The following is a 19,800-nucleotide window of genomic DNA, read 5'->3' on the forward strand; positions in this document are numbered from 1 at the left end:
ATTCGGATTCGGAATCACTTTTTTCCCGAGATTCATTCTCGGAAGGATTCAATTTTTTCTCCAGATTCATTTTCGGTTTCACTTTTTTCTCCAGATTCATTTTCAAATTCAAATTTTTTCTTGAGATTCATTCTCGGAAGGATTCACTTTTTTCTCGAGATTCATTTTGGATTCAGTTATTTTCTCCACATTCAGATTCAGAATCACTTTTTTCTCGAGATTCATTCTCGGAAGGATTCACTTTTTTCTCGAGATTCATTTTTGGATTCACTTTTTTTCTCCACAGTCGAGAAATAGAAGAAAAAACTAGAGAAAAAAAAACTAGAGAAATAGAAGAAAAAAACAGAGAAAAAACTAACTAGAAAAACAAACAAGAGAAAAACATTAAGAAAAAACTAGAGAAAACACTAAGTAGAAAAATAGAAAAAAAAATCGAGAAATAGTAGAAAAAACCAGAGAAAAGAAAACTAACTAGAGAAACTAGAGAAAAAAACAAGAAAAAACATTAGGAAAAAACTAGAGAAAAAAACTAAGTAGAAAAATAGAAAAAAACTCGAGAAATAGAAGAAAAAACCAGAGAAAAGAAAACTAACTAGAAAAACTACAGAAAAAAACTAGAGAATAAAAGACATGAGAAAATAGAAAAAAAACTAGATAAATAAAAGAAAAAATAGAGAAATAGAAGAAAAAACTAGAGAAAAAAAAACTAGAGCAATCGAAAAAACACTAACAGGTTTAACTTTAGAAAATTACTGAAAAATACTAGGAGGTTTAACTTAGAATTGTCAAGTCACACAGAAGAACTTGCAAAATAAACTAACTAGACTAACTAGAAAAACTAGAGAAAAAAACAAGAAAAAAACATTAGGAAAAAACTAGAGAAAAAAACTAAATAGAAAAAAAACTCGAGAAATAGAAGAAAAAACCAGAGAAAAGAAAACTAACTAGAAAAACTACAGAAAAAACTAGAGAATAAAAGACATGAGAAAATAGAAAAAAAACTAGATAAATAAAAGAAAAAATAGAGAAATAGAAGAAAAAACTAGAGAAAAAAAAACTAGAGCAATCGAAGAAAACACTAACAGGTTTAACTTAGAAAATTACTGAAAAATACTAGGAGGTTTAACTTAGAATTGTCAAGTCACACAGAAGAACTTGCAAAATAAACTAACTAGACTAACTAGAAAAACTAGAGAAAAAACAAGAAAAAACATTAGGAAAAAACTAGAGAAAAAAACTAATAGAAAAAAAACTCGAGAAATAGAAGAAAAAACCAGAGAAAAGAAAACTAACTAGAAAACTACAGAAAAAAACTAGAGAATAAAAGACATGAGAAAATAGAAAAAAAACTAGATAAATAAAAGAAAAAATAGAGAAATAGAAGAAAAAACTAGAGAAAAAAAAACTAGAGCAATCGAAAAACACTAACAGGTTTAACTTAGAAAATTACTGAAAAATACGAAGAGGTTTAACTTAGAATTGTCAAGTCACACAGAAGAACTTGCAAAATAAACTAACTAGACTAACTAGAAAAACTAGAGAAAAAACAAGAAAAAACATTAGGAAAAAACTAGAGAAAAAACTAAATAGAAAAAAAACTCGAGAAATAGAAGAAAAAACCAGAGAAAAGAAAACTAACTAGAAAAACTACAGAAAAAAACTAGAGAATAAAAGACATGAGAAAATAGAAAAAAACTAGATAAATAAAAGAAAAAATAGAGAAATAGAAGAAAAACTAGAGAAAAAAAAACTAGAGCAATCGAAGAAAACACTAACAGGTTTAACTTAGAAAATTACTGAAAAATACGAAGAGGTTTAACTTAGAATTGTCAAGTCACACAGAAGAACTTGCAAAATAAACTAACTAGACTAACTAGAAAAACTAGAGAAAAAAACAAGAAAAAAACATTAGGAAAAAACTAGAGAAAAAAACTAAATAGAAAAAAAACTCGAGAAATAGAAGAAAAAACCAGAGAAAAGAAAACTAACTAGAAAAACTACAGAAAAAAACTAGAGAATAAAAGACATGAGAAAATAGAAAAAAACTAGATAAATAAAAGAAAAAATAGAGAAATAGAAGAAAAAACTAGAGAAAAAAAAACTAGAGCAATCGAAGAAAACACTAACAGGTTTAACTTAGAAAATTACTGAAAAATACGAAGAGGTTTAACTTAGAATTGTCAAGTCACACAGAAGAACTTGCAAAATAAACTAACTAGACTAACTAGAAAAACTAGAGAAAAAAACAAAAAAAAACATTAGGAAAAAACTAGAGAAAAAACTAAATAGAAAAAAAACTCGAGAAATAGAAGAAAAAACCAGAGAAAAGAAAACTAACTAGAAAAACTACAGAAAAAACTAGAGAATAAAAGACATGAGAAAATAGAAAAAAACTAGATAAATAAAAGAAAAATAGAGAAATAGAAGAAAAACTAGAGAAAAAAAAACTAGAGCAATCGAAGAAAACACTAACAGGTTTAACTTAGAAAATTACTGAAAAATACTAAGAGGTTTAATTTAGAATTGTCAAGTCACACAGAAGAACTTGCAAAATAAAAACACTAACACCATCAGACGAAAAAGGTTTATTTCTTAAACTTTACAAAGAAAAAAGATTTATAAATCCAAGTTTTGAAAATTGTCACATAATTCATCACATTTCACACTAAAAAATATTAATCAATGAAACTGGGTGCCTTTCAACTTTCTTCAACACCAAAGAAAAAAAGAATTTCATAAGAGAAAATATATTTAGAAAAAATACTAATACTAAGAAGAAATTAAAGAGAAAAGAAGTATGAGAAAAAGCCAAAAGCAACTGCTAAAATATTTTCAATTGTGAAAGCACAGGGAAAAACATGCAAAATCAAAACACCAACACCACCAGACAAAAAAGGTTTACTTCTTAAACTTTACAAAGAAAAATTTATCTTTATAAATCGAAGTTTTGAAAATTGTCACATAATTGATCACATTTCACACATGTTATCACACACTAAAATATTCAATGAATCTAGGATTGGGCTAAAATAATTCAGGTTCTTCTGGGGTGCCTTTCAACTTTCTTCAACTTCATTCATTCTAAAGAGAAAAAGCATTTCATCAATCCTTTTAGGCAAAAAGTTGTATTTTCAAAGCTGACATCATTATCAAAAGATATTACTCATTATCTTACTTTAGCCATCTTTCATGGATAGACAATACATTCGTGAATGCATTTTATTTTATGCCAATTAAATTTTAGCTATTTTCAATAAAAAGAATGTGTCACATGCATATATTCAACCCAGAAATATGTCACTATTTAATTTGAACACAGAAAAACTGGGTACCACCCTTCTGAGTACTACAGAATATAAATCACATGGAAATCAGAAAAATTTCTCCCAAGTTTAAAATAGTAATTGCTGGTCTTTTTCATGGATATTTATTGTAAAACCACCACAGGAATTAAAGTAATCAGCCAGACTTGTTCAGCTGTTATAGCATTAAGTTTCATCATTGGTTTCACACATGGTGACCATAGAAGCAAATTTCAATTTGATTGTTGTCATCTCAACAATGTAGTGGCTTTTTAAAATCAAATGCTGGCCATCCATGACAAAATCAAATTACCTCAGTGCAGATATCTTGTTTAATTTCCAATCAATGTACATCTGACAGTAAAGTTCATATCCACGACTCATGTTGCACTCTTGACCAGGGAAAATCTTGAATATTACAAGAACACATGATTAATATAAAATTGCATTTTCAACTATCTTAATTATTGTCTAGTTTTTGGTCACGCATTCTATGGTTACTTCATCCCTCTATATAAATATGCTATATTTATTCAAAGCCCACCACAGGAATTTATCATTGGTGACCACATAGGGAGCATAGAAGCAAAGTTCACTTAGCAATCTTAACAAAATTGTGACTGCCTGACGATTTTCATGAAGATCCTAGTTGCAGCAAATTCCCCTTTATACTAAATAACAAAATGTATATCTGGGCGGTTGATATATATTACAAGGCCACTACAAGAATTTCAGCTGCAAGGCTAGTATAAATTTTGAAGGAACAATCAAATTACCTCTGCAAAAATCTTGTTCACTTCCAATTTTCCTCTGACAGTAAAGTCCATATCCACAGCAGCTAATGTGGCTGGTTGCACTCTTGATCAAGGAAAATCTTGAATATATAAAGAAGTTATTATTAAGACAAAATTCCATTTTCAACTATCTTAATTATTGTCTAGTTTTTCGTCAGGTATTCTATGGTTACTTCATCCCTCTATATATAACTATGGTTGCTATATTTATTCAAAGACCAGCACAGGAATTTATTACTGGTGATACATAGTGAGTATATAGAAGCAAAGTTCACTTTATAATCTTAACAAAATTGTGACTGCCTGACGATTTTCATGAAGATCCTAGTTGCAGCAAATTCCCCCTTATACTAAATAACAAAATATATATCTGGGCGGTTGATATATATTACAAAGTCACTACAAGAATTTCAGCTGCAAGGCTAATATAAATTTTGAAGGAACAATCAAATTACCTCTGCAAAAATCTTGTTCACTTCCAATTTTCCTCTGACAGTAAAGTCCATATCCACAGCAGCTAATGTGGCTGGTTGCACTCTTGTCCAAGGAAAATCTTAAATACATAAAGAAGTTATTATTAGTACAAAATTCCATTTTCAACTATCTTAATTATTGTCTAGTTTTTCGTCAGGTATTCTATAGTTACTTCATCCCTCTATATATAACTATGGTTGTTATATTTATTCAAAGACCAGCACAGGAATTTATTACTCGTGACACATAGTGAGTATAGAAGCAAAGTTCACTTTATAATCTTAACAAAATTGTGACTGCCTGACGATTTTCATGAAAAAGATCCTAGTTGCAGCAAATTCCCCCTTATAATAAATAACAAAATATATACGCGGAGTTGATATGTATTACAAAGTCACTACAAGAATTTCAGCTGCAAGGCTAATATAAATTTTGAAGGAACAATCAAATTACCTCTGCAAAAATCTTGTTCACTTCCAATTTTCCTCTGACAGTAAAGTCCATATCCACAGCAGCTAATGTGGCTGGTTGCACTTTTGACCAAGAAAAATCTTGAATATATAAAGAAGTTATTATTAAGACAAAATTCCATTTTCAACTATCTTAATTATTGTCTAGTTTTTCGTCAGGTATTCTATGGTTACTTCATCCCTATATATAACTATGGTTGCTATATTTATTCAAAGACCAGCACAGGAATTTATTACTGGTGACACATAGTGAGTATAGAAGCAAAGTTCACTTTATAATCTTAACAAAATTGTGACTGCCTGACGAGTTTCATGAAAAAGATCCTAGTTGCAGCAAATTCCCTCTTATAATAAATAACAAAATATATATCCGGGCAGTTGATATGTATTACAAAATCACTACAAGAATTTCAGCTGCAAGGCTAATATAAATTTTGAAGGAACAATCGAATTACCTCTGTGCAGAAATCTTGTTCACTTCCAATGTTCATTTGAACGTAAAGTTCATATCCACAGTTAATGTTGCACTCTTGACCAAGAAAAATCTTGAATATAAAAAGACATTATTAATATAAAATTCCATTTTCAACTATCTTAATTACGTCTAGTTTTTGGTCAGGTAATCTATGGTTACTTCATCCTTCTATATATAACTATGGTTGCTATATTTACTTCAAGACCACCACAGGAATTTATTACTGGTGACACATAGTGAGTATAGAAGCAAAGTTCACTTAGTAATCTTAACCAAATTGTGACCGCGACGACGATTTTCATGAAAAAGATCCTAGTTGCAGCAAATTCCCTCTATACTATGGAAATAACAAAATACATACCCAGGCAGTTGATATGTATTACAAGGTAGTGACAAGATTTGAGCTGCAAGGCTAATATAAATTTAGAAGAAACAATCGAATTACCTCTGTGCAGAAATCTTGTTCACTTCCAATGTTGACCAAAGAAAATCTTTAATATAATAAGACATTATTAATATAAAATTGCATTTATAACTACCTTAATTATTGTCTAGTTTTAGCAAAAGGCACACAAACAGTAAAGTAAAATACTTAACTTTGACCAGAAAGCACAACAATCTTGCTCAGAAAGGTCCGCGAACGGTCCACGTGTATAGTTTTCTTCGGCATCGCCATTTTGAATTCGGCCGGGCGAGTCTTGAACTGATTTCTATTTCAACTGTTCTCTTGACGTTCGTCTTGATAACTAGCTGTTGAGATAAACGTTAATGACAAAATCTTCAGTTCTGCTTCAGTCTATGGGTACGAAAATTGCTCAAGACATAAATTTTCAGTAAAAAATTATCATCATTGCAGGCAAAATTAATCTCGAAACTTTAGATAACCTTGTACGCAGAATATTTCATATTGTATATGGTTTTTTGTTATTTCTGACCGACAATTAGCAGAAGGCACACAAACATCAAAGTAAAATACTTAACTTTGACCAGACAGCACAACAATCTTGCTCAGAAAGGTCCGCGAACGGTCCACGTGTATGGGATCGCCATTTTGAATTCGGCGGCGGCGAGTCTTGAACTGATTTCTATTTTCTATTTCAACTGTTCTCTTGACGTTCGTCTTGATAACTGGCTGTTGAGATAAACGTTAATGACAAAATGTTCAGTTCTGCTTCAGTCTATAGGTGCGGAAGTTGCTCATGACATAAATTTTCAGTAAAAAATTATCATCATTGCAGGCAGAATTAAGTTCGAAATTTTAGATAACCTTGTACGCAGAATATTTCATATTGTATATGGCTTTTTGTCATTTCTGGCCAACAATTAGCCGAAGGCACACAAACATCAAAGTAAAATACTTAACTTTGACCAGACAGCACAACAATCTTGCCCAGAAAGGTCTGCGAACGGTCCAGGTGGATGGTTTTCTTTGGCATCGCCATTTTGAATTTGGCCGGGCGAGTCTTCGCATTCATCTTGACAACTAGCTGTTCAGATAAACCTATATACAACGAAAAAAAGGGTTCGGCTCAGCTACACTGTACTCCTTAAGGAAGGCCTACGGCCTTCCCGTAGATTAGTGTAAAGGCCTACAAGTGGGAACTAGCAGCGTGCGGGGGACCAAAACGCTCTAGGCAAACGGTCCCCCTACTGGGGTCGGACAAAGCAACCGCAGATTACGCATATAATCGCCGGAACCCACCTTTTAGTCAACGGCGAACTCCTTCTTCTTCGAACAATCTTCAATCTTGCTGAGCTTCGATCTTGCTGTCCACCTTCGATCGCCACCAATCTAAAGAAATTTTTTTTTAACGTTGAGATTAGTTTCATAGGCAATAATTACCATGTGATCTTAGCAGATCACGTGGTATGATAATGTACGACAACATGCCGATCAACTCCGAACATCATCGTGAGCGATGTTACTATAAACGAATCACTAAACGCCTAGAAAAAAGTTGTCCTTTCCTATATTTCAACCTTTTAAAAGCAGTGCATTCTAGTTTTGTTTTGAAGCACAATTTGTTTTTTGCTTCTAGTTTTTTGGTTTCGTTTTAAAAGGTGAATTGTCTCTGTGTGCCGAATTCTTTGTATTTCTGATGTCAAACAATCCTGTTCTTTTTGGTATCATAAATATAAGCTCCTTTGTTTTGGAGACATACAACAGTTTTTTTTATATTTTAGCCAAAACATATAGCAGCAATTACAGATTCACTAAGTTCATTCTCATCTTGATTCACAAATTTTTAAAGGACTTGAATCGATTCCATGCGGTCTACAATAGCTGGGCGAACGTCTTACACCTAAAGTCAGTCAAAGATTGTTGTATCTCAATTCTTCAGCTTCAGTGGTTCTTTAGACTTAGCAATAGTTTATTTCCCTTTCTTATCATTGCATTCCAGTTTAAAATTATAGTTTATATTGTATTTCCAGGCATTTATTCCATATTTCCCTTTCTTATCATTGCATTCCGGTTTCAATTTATAGTTTATATTGTCAGACAATAATTGTCTTTCCAGGCATTTATTCCACTACATATCTCCAATATTGTAAAAGTGGTTCTTTAAACCCTCAGATCAAAAAATTGGCAAAAACAATCTGAAACACAAAATATTAACATCAGACTCTGATAAAACAACATTGAATCAACGTTTAAACAATTCTACTTCCCCTCATTCTAAGGCTACTAAATGGTGCTGACCCCTCTTATATATCAAACTACATGCATCAACCTGCCTTGGCAAAAACAAAAACGGGCTTTAAAGAGTTAGTTTTCCATTTCTTTTCTTAGCACTTAATCGAATGTTTCAAAATACAAACTAATTTGGCAACACAGGTCCCACAATTATGTCAAACACCGAATACATGGTCTGAAATAATTCGCCATTCCTCTCGCCTCTCGACTGAAGGCGGATTTTTCAAATTAAACCACAAATCTTTCTTAAAACTACTGCACCCTTACTGAAGTGTTCGGTTGGGGCATGGAATGTTAAAATAAAACAAAAACAACACACTATTAAAAAAAGTACGAAAATTTAATAAAATGGCGGCTTACTGCCTTACCTCGTGGTTTTCAAATCGCCTTTCACTTCATTTCTCGCTGGACTTTTAATCTAACAAAGCAGAAAAAATGAACGTCATTTACGTGAAATAAATGCTTTGGCATAACAAACATTCTTACTCTAAAACGTTGAACTAATGCAAAAGAAATCGACCGAAAAAATATTCAGAAAATTCCAACATTCGATGCGCGAGGACGAAGTCATATTAAAAAAGGCAGCAAACAAAAAACATACGCTTATAAGATATATATCTAGATATACTTATAATCGGAATATCTTTTTCTCAACAAGCTTCACTTCATTAAAATAACTTTATAGTTTCTCTTTAAAACATAGAAAATTAAAAAATTTCCGGGCTTTCCTTCCTTCGCCTTTCTTCTCCGAAATCTATCCTCGTTACCCGGTTTTTCGCGTACTGGGCGTGCCGAATGCCCCCCCTGATTTGTGCACAATTTACCGTACAATTTTTATTATTGATACTGCATGTCTAAATTCTAAAACGATCAATATTTTCAATACATTCAATATTTTTCAGGTAATTAGTTATTGTATTTAAAATTAATTGTGATAATGATTTATTTGATTCTTTCTCCATGTAAATAATCATGAGAACAAGCATAGGCATAGAGTATGGGGGGCTGAGGGGCTCGGCCCCCCAAGAAATCTTACTGGGGGCCTCAGCCCCCCTAAAAATTTGCCAAAAAGTAATAATTGCATCAGAGCAATGTTGAATCTTTCAAAAAAGATCTTTATATACACATGAAACGGTATTATAGTTGATATTATAATATATCGAGCAACTCGGAAAAGCAATTGCGAAATACAGAATTTTCAAGCTGTAAATCATAAAATACATGGCAGCTTGTAAAATCATAAAATACATGGCAGCTTGTTCATTTTATCTTTCATTAGCTTTTCTACCCACAACAGGTCAAAATCATTGGTAAATATTTTCTCCACCTATCGGCCATATGAACCATGACTACCGATGCAACTATATATCAAGAGGAAATTTATTCTATTTAATTTTATCTAATGTCAGAAAGTGTTGCTAGCTAGATATCATGTATCTAAAGTTTAAGCCCCCCCAGAAGAAAACAAAACTCTAAACCTATGAGAACAAGTTTCAAAATTCATGTTTGTAAATTCATAAATCCTTGCTCTTTGCACAAAATTCCTCAGTCAGCACTTTTTTATTGCTAAGACTCCCAGTGCAATCAATTACTCAGGCTTTTTGGAAAACCTGGAAGGATGGCCCACAAAATCAATTTGGAATTTCCCACAATTTGCATAACCATCCAGAGCTCCCATTTTCATCATATAATACCAATAAAGATACAGTACAGATATCAGATATACAGAGACAAAAGAGTACAGAGATCAACTGAAGCACTAACATATTGTACATGATCCAATAAACATCTGGGGCTTTTAAGTCTAGGTCATTAATTTTTTTTCATTTTCATTTTGAAAAATATAAAAATCTTTTCATGACATATTGCAAGTCAAGTTGCTCTGAGTAAAAAAGACTTGTAGAAAATTTCAATTGCTATAGTTACCCAGAACAAACACACCCAATGGTGGAAATAGACGATTTTTGCAAACAAGATAACAAACTAGGTTTTAACGCTAAAATGACAGCATTAGTTTTATTTAGTTCTAAATATTTTTGCCTCCAAGCTGAACCTCAAATAAATAAAACTTTTCCAAAACATTTTACAGGCTATATATTTAAAACTTCTATGATCTATCTAAAATAAACAGTCCCTATTTTACGTAGACTGAATGGTTCACGTCCCAGCCAATTGTCTTTAGAATAAACCATGAGAATTTTAACAAGTTACCTTTATTATTTTTCGAATTATCGTGCACGAAAGTAAGGGAATGACAATTTTAGCTTGCTAAGAAAAACTAAAAAAGTTTTTCATTAATTATACAGAACAATGAAACAAGCTAATGGACTCCTTAAATTTTTAAAACAGGGTAAATCTACATTTTCAATGACCAACACCACCTTAACGAAATCTGCCAATTCTAGAGGGAGCATTTAATAGAGAGAGGCATTTATATCAATAGCACCACCATATTTTGAAGAAGTGAAAATACCACTAAGACTAAATATTAATAATTTGTGATGCCATTCTAATACATACAGCATCAAGTGTTAGTTAATGCAGTTTGTGCATGTAAACTTAAAAAGTCTCCCATGTGTTTCAAAGTCGCAATTTAGGGCATGTGCCTATTGCAAAAATTTCCTCATTGTCAAAGTTTGTGCAAACTGTTTGTGAATGTTTCCAAAACAAAACAATTAAATTACAAATTAAAATTGAACATTATAACCAAGACACTCTGAAACACACAACCACACTAGGGACATTAAACATTACTGGGACGATTAAGTTCAAAATGGAAAACAAAATCATCTATTTATTGAACAACTGAGCTGAAATATTTTGATGTAAATAGTTTAATTGTCAATGGAAGTACATATTTAATGCGTAAGATGCAGGTTCATTCACAAGATCTGTTAGAGTACTTTTAAACTTGGGTTATCCACCGTTTAAGCTAAAAGCCTTTCGAACAACCGGCCCCTGGTGTTTTGATTCGGAGGAGGCATTTATTAGACACAGATGCCTAATGCAAACATATGTTGAAGGGAGTAGTTTCAGACGTTTATATGATAGAGACCGTTCATTGCATCATTTATAAGTGCAATCAAATCGAGTCCGTAAAATGCTGTAATACTATGACACAAGTTACTCAATATTCAATAACCTATCAAGCTCATTTGGAATTATACAAAGGAAAAGGAAAGCCCAAACGAAAATCATATTTGATTATATTTATGTAAGAAACTCACCGTAAAATGACTGAAGTAGGTTTTCAAAGAGGGACTTTGTTATCCACCATGTTACAAATGAATTTGTTTGGATGCTTCCTTCTAAAAATGCAATATATACCAACTGCAGTTAATCCATACATCTTTAGCAACACTTGTTCAGTTCTAGGCAGACAATTTTTGATGCACAATTTCTAAAATTAATAAATATACCTTGTTATTCTGTGAGCTGATAAAAGCCTGATCTCATTTACAATCTATAAGATATCAAAAGTTGAAAAGTTTTACTCATTTGTAAAAGTTATAAGTAATCAGATGATAAAAGGCGAACATGCAGAAGGTGGGTTAATAGTTCACATAATTCCACACAATATTTGTCCATTACTAGCTGGTAGTCATCACAGTAAACCATCAATTATGAGTAAAAGCAATCAGCTGTAATCGTTCCACATGTTAAATTCCACTTATTCGAATTCGAATAAGCTTTATATCGCTTAAGATTACACTTAAAGAATAAAGCAAGGAGACGGGAATATTTTCAATACCTTTCCGAGCTTGTAGCGCCAACAATTTACGATCTTTTTGCAAGCAAAAACATTTCTTGATTGACCACCATATTGAATAGATCGAGAGAGAAGCTCGTCGTGAACTGCGCATGTGTTAGGTTCAGCATAAATTATTACATCATAGATACGATTACGTAAACTTCATTTGCATATATCGTAGCTAGAGATTTGCCAGGCGGAAAACGGATTCTTATTATAAATATGAGAGCCCAACATATAACCTTAAAGAAAGTCATCATTACTTTTAAACTTCAATTGTTTTGATGGCTTTCTTAAATGTTATATGTTGGGCTCTCATGTTTATAATAAGATTCATTTGCATATATTGATTAGACTGATCATAAATTAAAAAGGAAGACAAAAGAGGTTGCTACCACAACCCGGGGGCACTTTGGGGAGAAAAAAAACCCCCGCCGCGCCCCATTGAGGTAGCAGAGAGGAGAGTTTTTAGAAAGATCCCGAAGGATCTCCAACGATACCGCCATAGGCAGCACCGAGAGAAGACAGTCACATAATTCTATTTATTCAAATTAACTATATACTTATTTAAAAGAATTCTAAATAAAACTAGATCAAAATTAACTATTCTAATCACCATGCATTTTCCAATGGGCTGTTTAAACTCTTCGAATGTCATAATGATTGTTGTTCTTCCTAATTTTTATAGAAAAGGAGTACTTCGCACGTAAAGTTAAAGTTAAGAAACTTTAAAAAACCTCTGCAATCTTAACATTTAGTCCAAAATCGTCTACCACTTCAAGTTCTTTTCTATAGAAAGGTGATCTAGATCCCATTACACTCGCATGTACCGATCTTAGAATTTCGAAAGAGATTCTGGTTCTCAACCAAGCTATGAAAACTGCATAACGTTCATGGTCTCTTGCTGCTAATTTCTGCGCCAGCTGAGTAAGAAACTTGTGGCATTCAGACCCCATTCCACCATTGGTTCCAAGAACAAGTGGGGTAAAGGAGCCCATTTCAACATCTAAAACTCTCTGTTGGTATTTTCTCTTCTTTTCGTTCTCGTGTTCCTTAAAAGTGTTCTCGGTTGGCCGGCCTTGGTTACATCGGGAGTTTACATGCGTTACTCTTACGTCAAAAAATGCAGTAGCTCCACGTAGCCAGAAACCGTCCGCCTTGATGTCCAATCTCGCTTCGGGACTTATATTGGCCGATCTCAAGTCAAATCTCTCATTATCAAGGGGTTGAAGATGAGGGGTTACATATCCAGTTGCGCTGTTAGCAAATTACGGATTCCATCGTGCCTTTGTGCCACGAACCCACCTTTTTTACAAGAGAGGGCATGATTGATGTTAAAGCGATCTCCACACGCACAATGACTTGGTAAATCATTCAAAGTTAAATTGTATCTCATTTGTAACGAGTCTCTGAATTCTTGCTGATTGAGGGCTAGACCTTGATCTTTGAGTGGAATCGCATTTAGCCAGGAACTCGCTCCTTTGTCTTGGGATTGCTTTACCAAGAACAGTAGGTCTGGAGAAAGTGTTGCATCAATGTTATCCATTCTAGACTGAATAGTTTCCGCTTTGTTTGCTTGCTGCATTCGCTTCAGATCATCTATAGACTGCTCTATCGGTTCCAGAGCCTCACTCTGCCGTTTAATTGAATTTACATGTTGATTAGTAAATAATTTTGAGGCTGCATATTGCAAAGGAGCTTCTATTCTCAAATTCGGTACGCCTAATCCCCCTTGAGCTAACGTTAGGGTCACAAGTTCACGAAGTTCACTCGCAAGGGGTTCTTCTTGACCAAAAAATTGTGGTAAGAGAATGTCATTCAATGTTTCATGTATCGATTCTACGTACTCTTCGAAGGCCTCAATTGTTCGCATGAAGTAGGTAAATTTTGATTTGTATGCTTTCGTAAGGGCAATGTAGGCTGCATGAGGCTGGCTTTTCGCGATTTCCGTGAGTGATGAGATATCTTGTACCCATCCTTGAATTTTTTCTTTACAATACTCATCTTTATATTCTTTTGATCCTATAACAGCACCCAAATAGCGTTTTCCTTCTGTTGTAATTTTAACTTCTTCTCCAGAGATCTGCTCTGCTTCTTTGGCCAGTTCTTGCGTCTTCACTATCAGCCAACACTTTGGACCATTTACTAGATAGCCGTATTTCTTTCCTTGCTCTTCCAAATGCTTATACCAATTATATAAATGTGTCAATCTTCCTCCTCCCACTGAGTCATCAACCAGCCATACTTGTTTGATTTCTGGTATGTTCAATTTCAAACTTTGAATCATTATAGCTGTGTTAATTGAGTACCAGGACATAGCTAGAGGATCCCCTTGAGTGGTACCTTCTTGCGACAAAATCTCACCTCCCCCACATATGAATAGCCTGGAGGGGCATCTGTAGGTGTTAATGATGTATATGGACATTCTGTTGCAGGTTATTCAAAGATTGTGCAATGTTACCGCTGTATTCATTTGGTTAAAAAAAAGCATTGGTCGCAATCAATTAATAGGATTCCATCAGTCCCTTTCTCCAAAAACATGGTTCATGGCATGTATTGCTGCCTCGGCCCCAGCACTGTATCCTGCACAAACTTGCAATGGCCCCGCTGCTTCCCTTATCTATGCTCTCAAGAATAAAGTTACTGTCTTACCGATTATTCTTCGCAGCACTTCCCCACTCCAATTGGTCGAATTCCAGGATGTTTATCTAGTGGAATTAGCCTACAGGATGTGTAGCTTTTTAACAGGGATGGATGGTAGCATAATTTCAACAGATTTTTGGTCATCGTTGATATTTCTTCTCTTAAGATCTTACCTTCGTTACTGAAATTCTTTGAGCATAAAATTCGTCGGTATATGTCTGCGTCCATACCAGACGGTCCAGCTGAGCCCTTAGTTTTAAAAGCTGCGTCATAAATCATCTGCTCATTGATGAGGTCGAAAATATTGGACGCGATTCGATCTACGGGACCATTTAGGAGGCATTCGTCCTCTACATCACTGGCTGCCGGGTGTTTCTCTTTCAAAGCTTCCAAAGTTTCCGGCGAAAGATCTAGTAAACCCGGGGAGCTTTCTTTATCCAGAAATTTAATCGCCGCGGATAGTTTTCCTTGCATTACCAATCTGGCGGAAACTCTGGAGATATCATTTACTGTGCGGGGTTTTCTTGATGATAAGAATCGATCTTGTATAAATCTCACTTTTTCATTAGTAGATTCAAGTCCCCTTGCTTCCATAGGGTTAATCTTCGTTTTATCGCTGTGCTGTGTTCTTTGCTCTTTGATGTTCCGAGGGCTTTTGGAGAATCAAAGATGGAAGCACCATAAAGGCTTTCAATGCAATCGAATTGAGATCAGAATTGGAATTGAATTGCTTTAGCCAATAAGTAAAGTCTGCAATGAAATCTTTTCCCGCTCTGCCGGAGGGTATATTAAAAATGTTCCTTCTAAAATGGACGATTTCGTCATAGATTTTACAAATCTGATCGCATAAACTTTGTTGACTAATAGAACCCACATTTTTTCTTTGATTTCAGACACCATAACATCCAATTCAGGTAGATTTGGCTTATTATTTGCATTTCCTGTGTCATTATATTTTGGTTCCAGTGGTGTCACAGGGGAACGATTTGGAATGCGAACATTATTGTGCTCTGTGCTAATTTCCGTTGTATGGCTTTGTTCCGATTCCATCAGTCCCAGAGGGGATTTGTAAAGCGCATTCTCCGTGTCCATGCAAATTTGCAGCTTTACCGTTGCAGAGGCGTTACTGCAGTTTCCCCTTTGCTTTCTCAGGATTTATTTTCGCATGTCCTAATTTCTCGATATTTGAACTATCTATTAGAATTGCTTGCTGTGCGGGGTGTTGAAAGGCGACGGTACCCGACTCGTTCTCCATACAGCTTGATTTCATTTTGAGCTTAGAGCATTTTCGAAGCTTACATATCTGATGACTTGTCTTTCTATTCAAACAACAATTACACTCGCCACAATTTATTTTCCTCAGGCACGAATCGCAGCTACCACATTTTCTCCTTCTTTTCTTAACAACACCTTGCTCTAAATCGACTATATTCGGATCAAGGTTCACACTCCTTTTGCCTCGCTGTCGCATCTTGACCGCCAAAGTTTGTTCATGACTCTCAAAGTTCATTTGATCAAGACCTTCTACATTCGTCGTAACTGGATCGTAATTTTCGATTGTAGAAACATCGGTAATATTTTCTACATCATTTTCTACTAGTTGTATTAAATGTTCAGCCAAATCACATGAATTTTGGCTGATATTTTTTGAAATCGCAGAGCCCAAAATTTCATGACCGTCTGCCAGAAGTGACCACAAAAAAGAAGGGTCAAGAAAGGAAAGATGACAACCGAAAATCAGAAGAGAAGACCACACAACGCCACAACATCTCATTAAAAATGTCTAGTATATATGTGACATAGCTCAGTGTGTTGATTGTGGGAGTGTTCCACATGGGCACTGAAATCTTAACCATGACCATATTAGTTCACTGGGACTGCGTGGCGTTTTTTGCTATTCTATTTGCGTTTGATCATTTGGCATTTGCAATAGCATTTAGATTTGTTCTAAAAAAAGCAAAGTGAAAAATGGAAAATTTCGTTTTGGCGGATAGTGTATATATAGCGAACGTACCCAAACGTCCATAACGAGTACGTACAAGTCGCAGATGTAGTAAATTACGCGGACCTACAAAACATCCAGGTGCTTACATCGTATGTATACTTGTGAACTTTGAATTAATTTTTCATCAAGCCTTGGACATAATTAAGCCCTTTTTTTCAAGCAGCTAATTACCGAAACTTTCCAACAGTAACACGAAATTCTCCCTCGAAACCCAATAAAAAATAATCTTTTCTTTCAGGTCTTGACGAAAACATTTTTTTCCCGATGCAAAATTCGAACCACCACCAACTTACAAGTTGATACACCATTGTCGTTACCCTGCGACTATTTGCCTCTTTCGATACTAAGTGGTGTTTTTTATCTTACTTAAATCTTTTTTTTCAAGAGGCTTTTGAAAAAAATTTGTCCAGCATTCGAACCATTACCAAAATAAACACGAGAACACCAAATTCTCGTTGAAACCCAACAAAAAAGGAGTAAGTCTATTTTGACGAATTTTTCAACTGTTCAAAAAATGTCTTAAACTGCTAAAAAAAAACGGCTTCGTAAGACTAATAGCTTTCATTTTAGAGCATATTTGGTTGCTTTTTGGAACATTGAAAAGGTCGTCGTCAATTTTGACTAAAATGGTAAGGCTTACCCCTTACAATTGTGGTCAATTTTGACAAGTTTTTGAGTTTGAGATGGGTGACCACGCTTTTTATGATGTCAATTATTTATATAACAAAACCATGTTTTGGTTATGTTGGGAAAATGTGGGAAATGTTGGGAAAATGTTGGGAAAATGTTGGGAAAATGTTGGGAAATGTTGGGAATGTTGGGAGAAATGTGGAAATGTTGGGAAATGTTGGGAAAATGTTGGAAAAGTTGGAAAAAGTTGGGGAGAAGTTGGGGAAATAGTGGGAAAATAGTGGTGTAAAGGTTGGGAAGATATTGGAAGAAGTGTGAAAAGTTTTGGAAAAAGTGGGGAAAAATATGGAAAAATTGAGGGGAAAGGTTGGGGAAATGTTGGAGGGAAATTGAGAAAGGAAGGAAAGGGGAGAGGAAGGAAGAAGGACAGAGAAGGAAGAAAAGGGAGGGGAAGGAGGGAAGAGGGAGGGAAGGAGGAGAAGGAGAGGAGGAGAAAGAGGGGAAGAAGAGGAGAGGAGAGGAGAGGAGAGGGAAGAAGGGGAAGGAAGGGAAGGGAGGGAGAGGGGAAGAGAGAAGGGAGAGAGAAAGGGGGAGGGGAGAGAGGAAAAAGGGGAGGAGGGAGGAGAAAGAAAGGGAAGGGAGAAGAGAGAGAAGGAGAAGAAAAGGGGGGGGAAGGAAGGGAAGAAAAGAGAGGGGGAAAAAAGGGAAGGGGAAGAAGAAAAAAGGGAAAAGGGAGAGAAAAAGAGAAGGAGAGAAAGGGGAGAAAAGAAAAGGGAGACGAAAAAGAGAGAGAAAAAAAGGGGAGGGGAGGAAAGGAAAGGAAAAGGGAAGGAGAGAAGCAGAGGGGAGGAGACAAAAGGAGGGAAGAGGGGAAAAGAGAAGAGGGGAAGGGAAAAGGGGGGAAAAGGAGAGGAGAGGAGGAAAAAAGAAAGAGGAAGGAAAAGGGGGAGGAGAAGAGGGGAAGAAAGAAGGAGAGGAAAGGGGAAGAGGAGGAAGGGGGAGAGAAAGAAGGAAAAGGGGAGGAAGGAGAAGGAGAGGGGAAGAAAAAGGAAGGAGAGGAAAGGAGAAGGAAGGGAGAAGGAAGGAGGAAGGAAAGGAAAAGGGAGAAGAGGGAAGAGAGGAGGGGAAGAGGAAAGAAGGAAGGAAAAAAGGAGGGGGGGAAAGAAGAGAAAAGGAGAGAGGGAAAAGAAAGGAGGAAGAAAAGAGGGGGGAAGAAAAAAAGGAGAAGGAGAAAGGGAGCAGGGGAAGAAAAAGAAAGGAGAGGGGAGGGGAAAAAAAGGAGGGGGGAGGAGAAGAAAAAAGAAAGAGGAAAAAAGAGGGGAGGAGAAAAAAGAGAAAGGGGAGGAAAGAGAAGAGGGGAGGAGAAGAAAAAAAAAGGGGGGAGAAAAAAAAAGGGAGAGAAAAAAAGGGAGGAGGAAAAGGGGAGGAAAAAAAAGGGGAGAGAAGGAAGGGGAGGAGAGAAAGGGGGGGGAGAAAAAGAAGAGGAGAGGAAGGGGAGGGGAAAGGGAAAAGGAGGGGGAAGGGGAAGGAAAGAGGAGGGAAAGGGGAAAAGGGAAGAGAAGGGAAAGGAAAGAGGAGGGAAGGGGAAAAGGGAAGGAGAGGGAAAGGGAGAAGAGGGAAGAGGAAAAAGGGAAGGGGAAAGAAAGGAAAGAGGAAGGGGGAAAAAGGAAAGGAAAGGGGAAGAGGAGAGAAAAGGGAAGAGGGGGAAGGGGAGAAAAAAAAGGGGAAAAAAAAGGAGGGAAAGAAAGGGGGAAAAAGGGGGAAGGAGGAGGAGGAAAAGGAAAGGAAAAGAAAAAAGGGGGAGAAGAAGGGGGAGAAAAGCAGAGAAAAAGAGGGGGAAAGAAAGAGGGGAGGAAAAAAAAGGGAAGAAAGAGAGGGAAAGAGAAGAGAAAAAAGAAGGGAGAGAAAAAGGAAAGAAAAAGGGGGGGGAGGAAAGAGGGGAGAAAAAAGGGGAGAGAGAGAAAAGGAAAGGGAAAAGAAAGAGAGGGGAAAAAAAGAGGAAAAGGGAGGAAGAAAAAAAAGGGAAAAAAGAGGGAAAAAGGGAGAGGGAGGAGGAAAAAAAGGAAGGGGGAGAGGAGAGAAGGGAGAAAGGAGGGAGGGGAAAAAGGAGAGGAGGGAAGGAGGAAAAGGAAAGGAAGAGGAAGGGGAAGGGAAGAAGAGGGAAAGGGAGAGAGGAAAAACAAAAAAGGGGAAAAAAGGGAAGGGAAAAAAGAAAAGGAGAGGGGAAGGGAAAGGGAGGGAAGGGGAAAGGGAGGGGAGGGAAGGAGAGAAGAGGAAGAAGAAAGAGAAGAGGAAGGGAAAGGAAGGAAAAGGGAAGGGGGAAAAGGGAAGGAGAAGAAAAGAAAGAAAAGGGAAGGGAGAAAAGGAAAGGAAAGGGGAAGAGGAGAGGAAGGGAAGAGGGGGAAGAAGAGAGGGAAAGGAGGGGAGAGAAAAGGAGAGGGAGGAAGGAAGGGAAGGGGAGAAGGGAGGGAGGGAAGGGAGAGGAGAGAGGAGAAAGAAGGGAGGAAGGAAGGGAGGAGAGAGGGAAGGAAAAAAAAGGGAGGGGAAAGAAGGGAAGGAAA

At 35.9% G+C, this 19,800-nt stretch overlaps 1 protein-coding gene and 2 long non-coding RNA genes across 6 annotated transcripts; 1 reads left to right on the forward strand and 2 right to left on the reverse strand.

Annotated features, from left to right (window-relative positions):
* Window positions 1–2,942: 2,942 nt before the first annotated feature.
* On the reverse strand, window positions 2,943–5,050 carry LOC114517796. 2 transcript variants are annotated; one of them, XR_003686429.1, is made up of 3 exons: window positions 5,024–5,050; window positions 3,616–3,710; window positions 2,943–3,081 (listed from the first exon to the last, which is right to left on the reverse strand). It is a non-coding gene; the product is annotated as an uncharacterized LOC114517796 (long non-coding RNA). The 2 variants fall into 2 exon arrangements; XR_003686430.1 differs by lacking the exon at window positions 5,024–5,050 and adding an exon at window positions 4,079–4,090.
* A 1,557-nt stretch (window positions 5,051–6,607) lies between these two features.
* On the reverse strand, window positions 6,608–12,350 carry LOC114517758. 3 transcript variants are annotated; one of them, XR_003686422.1, is made up of 6 exons: window positions 11,962–12,350; window positions 11,630–11,673; window positions 11,438–11,518; window positions 8,571–8,628; window positions 7,218–7,307; window positions 6,608–7,016 (listed from the first exon to the last, which is right to left on the reverse strand). It is a non-coding gene; the product is annotated as an uncharacterized LOC114517758 (long non-coding RNA). The 3 variants fall into 3 exon arrangements; XR_003686421.1 differs by having other exon boundaries at window positions 8,579–8,628; window positions 11,962–12,342; XR_003686423.1 differs by lacking the exon at window positions 11,630–11,673 and having other exon boundaries at window positions 8,579–8,628; window positions 11,962–12,340.
* Window positions 12,351–17,443: 5,093 nt separating this feature from the next.
* On the forward strand, window positions 17,444–19,164 carry LOC114517666 (ribosome-binding protein 1-like; the record flags this gene model as incomplete). Its single annotated transcript, XM_028537451.1, has 4 exons — window positions 17,444–17,496; window positions 17,624–18,477; window positions 18,558–18,864; window positions 19,062–19,164. Coding segments are annotated over exons 1-4 (1,317 nt in total), but the record flags the coding sequence as incomplete, so codon positions are not given.
* Window positions 19,165–19,800: the final 636 nt, after the last annotated feature.

This window comes from Dendronephthya gigantea, unplaced genomic scaffold, assembly GCF_004324835.1.
Source record: "Dendronephthya gigantea isolate DGI-Jeju-01 unplaced genomic scaffold, DenGig_1.0 000009F, whole genome shotgun sequence".
NCBI lineage: Eukaryota > Metazoa > Cnidaria > Anthozoa > Malacalcyonacea > Nephtheidae > Dendronephthya > Dendronephthya gigantea.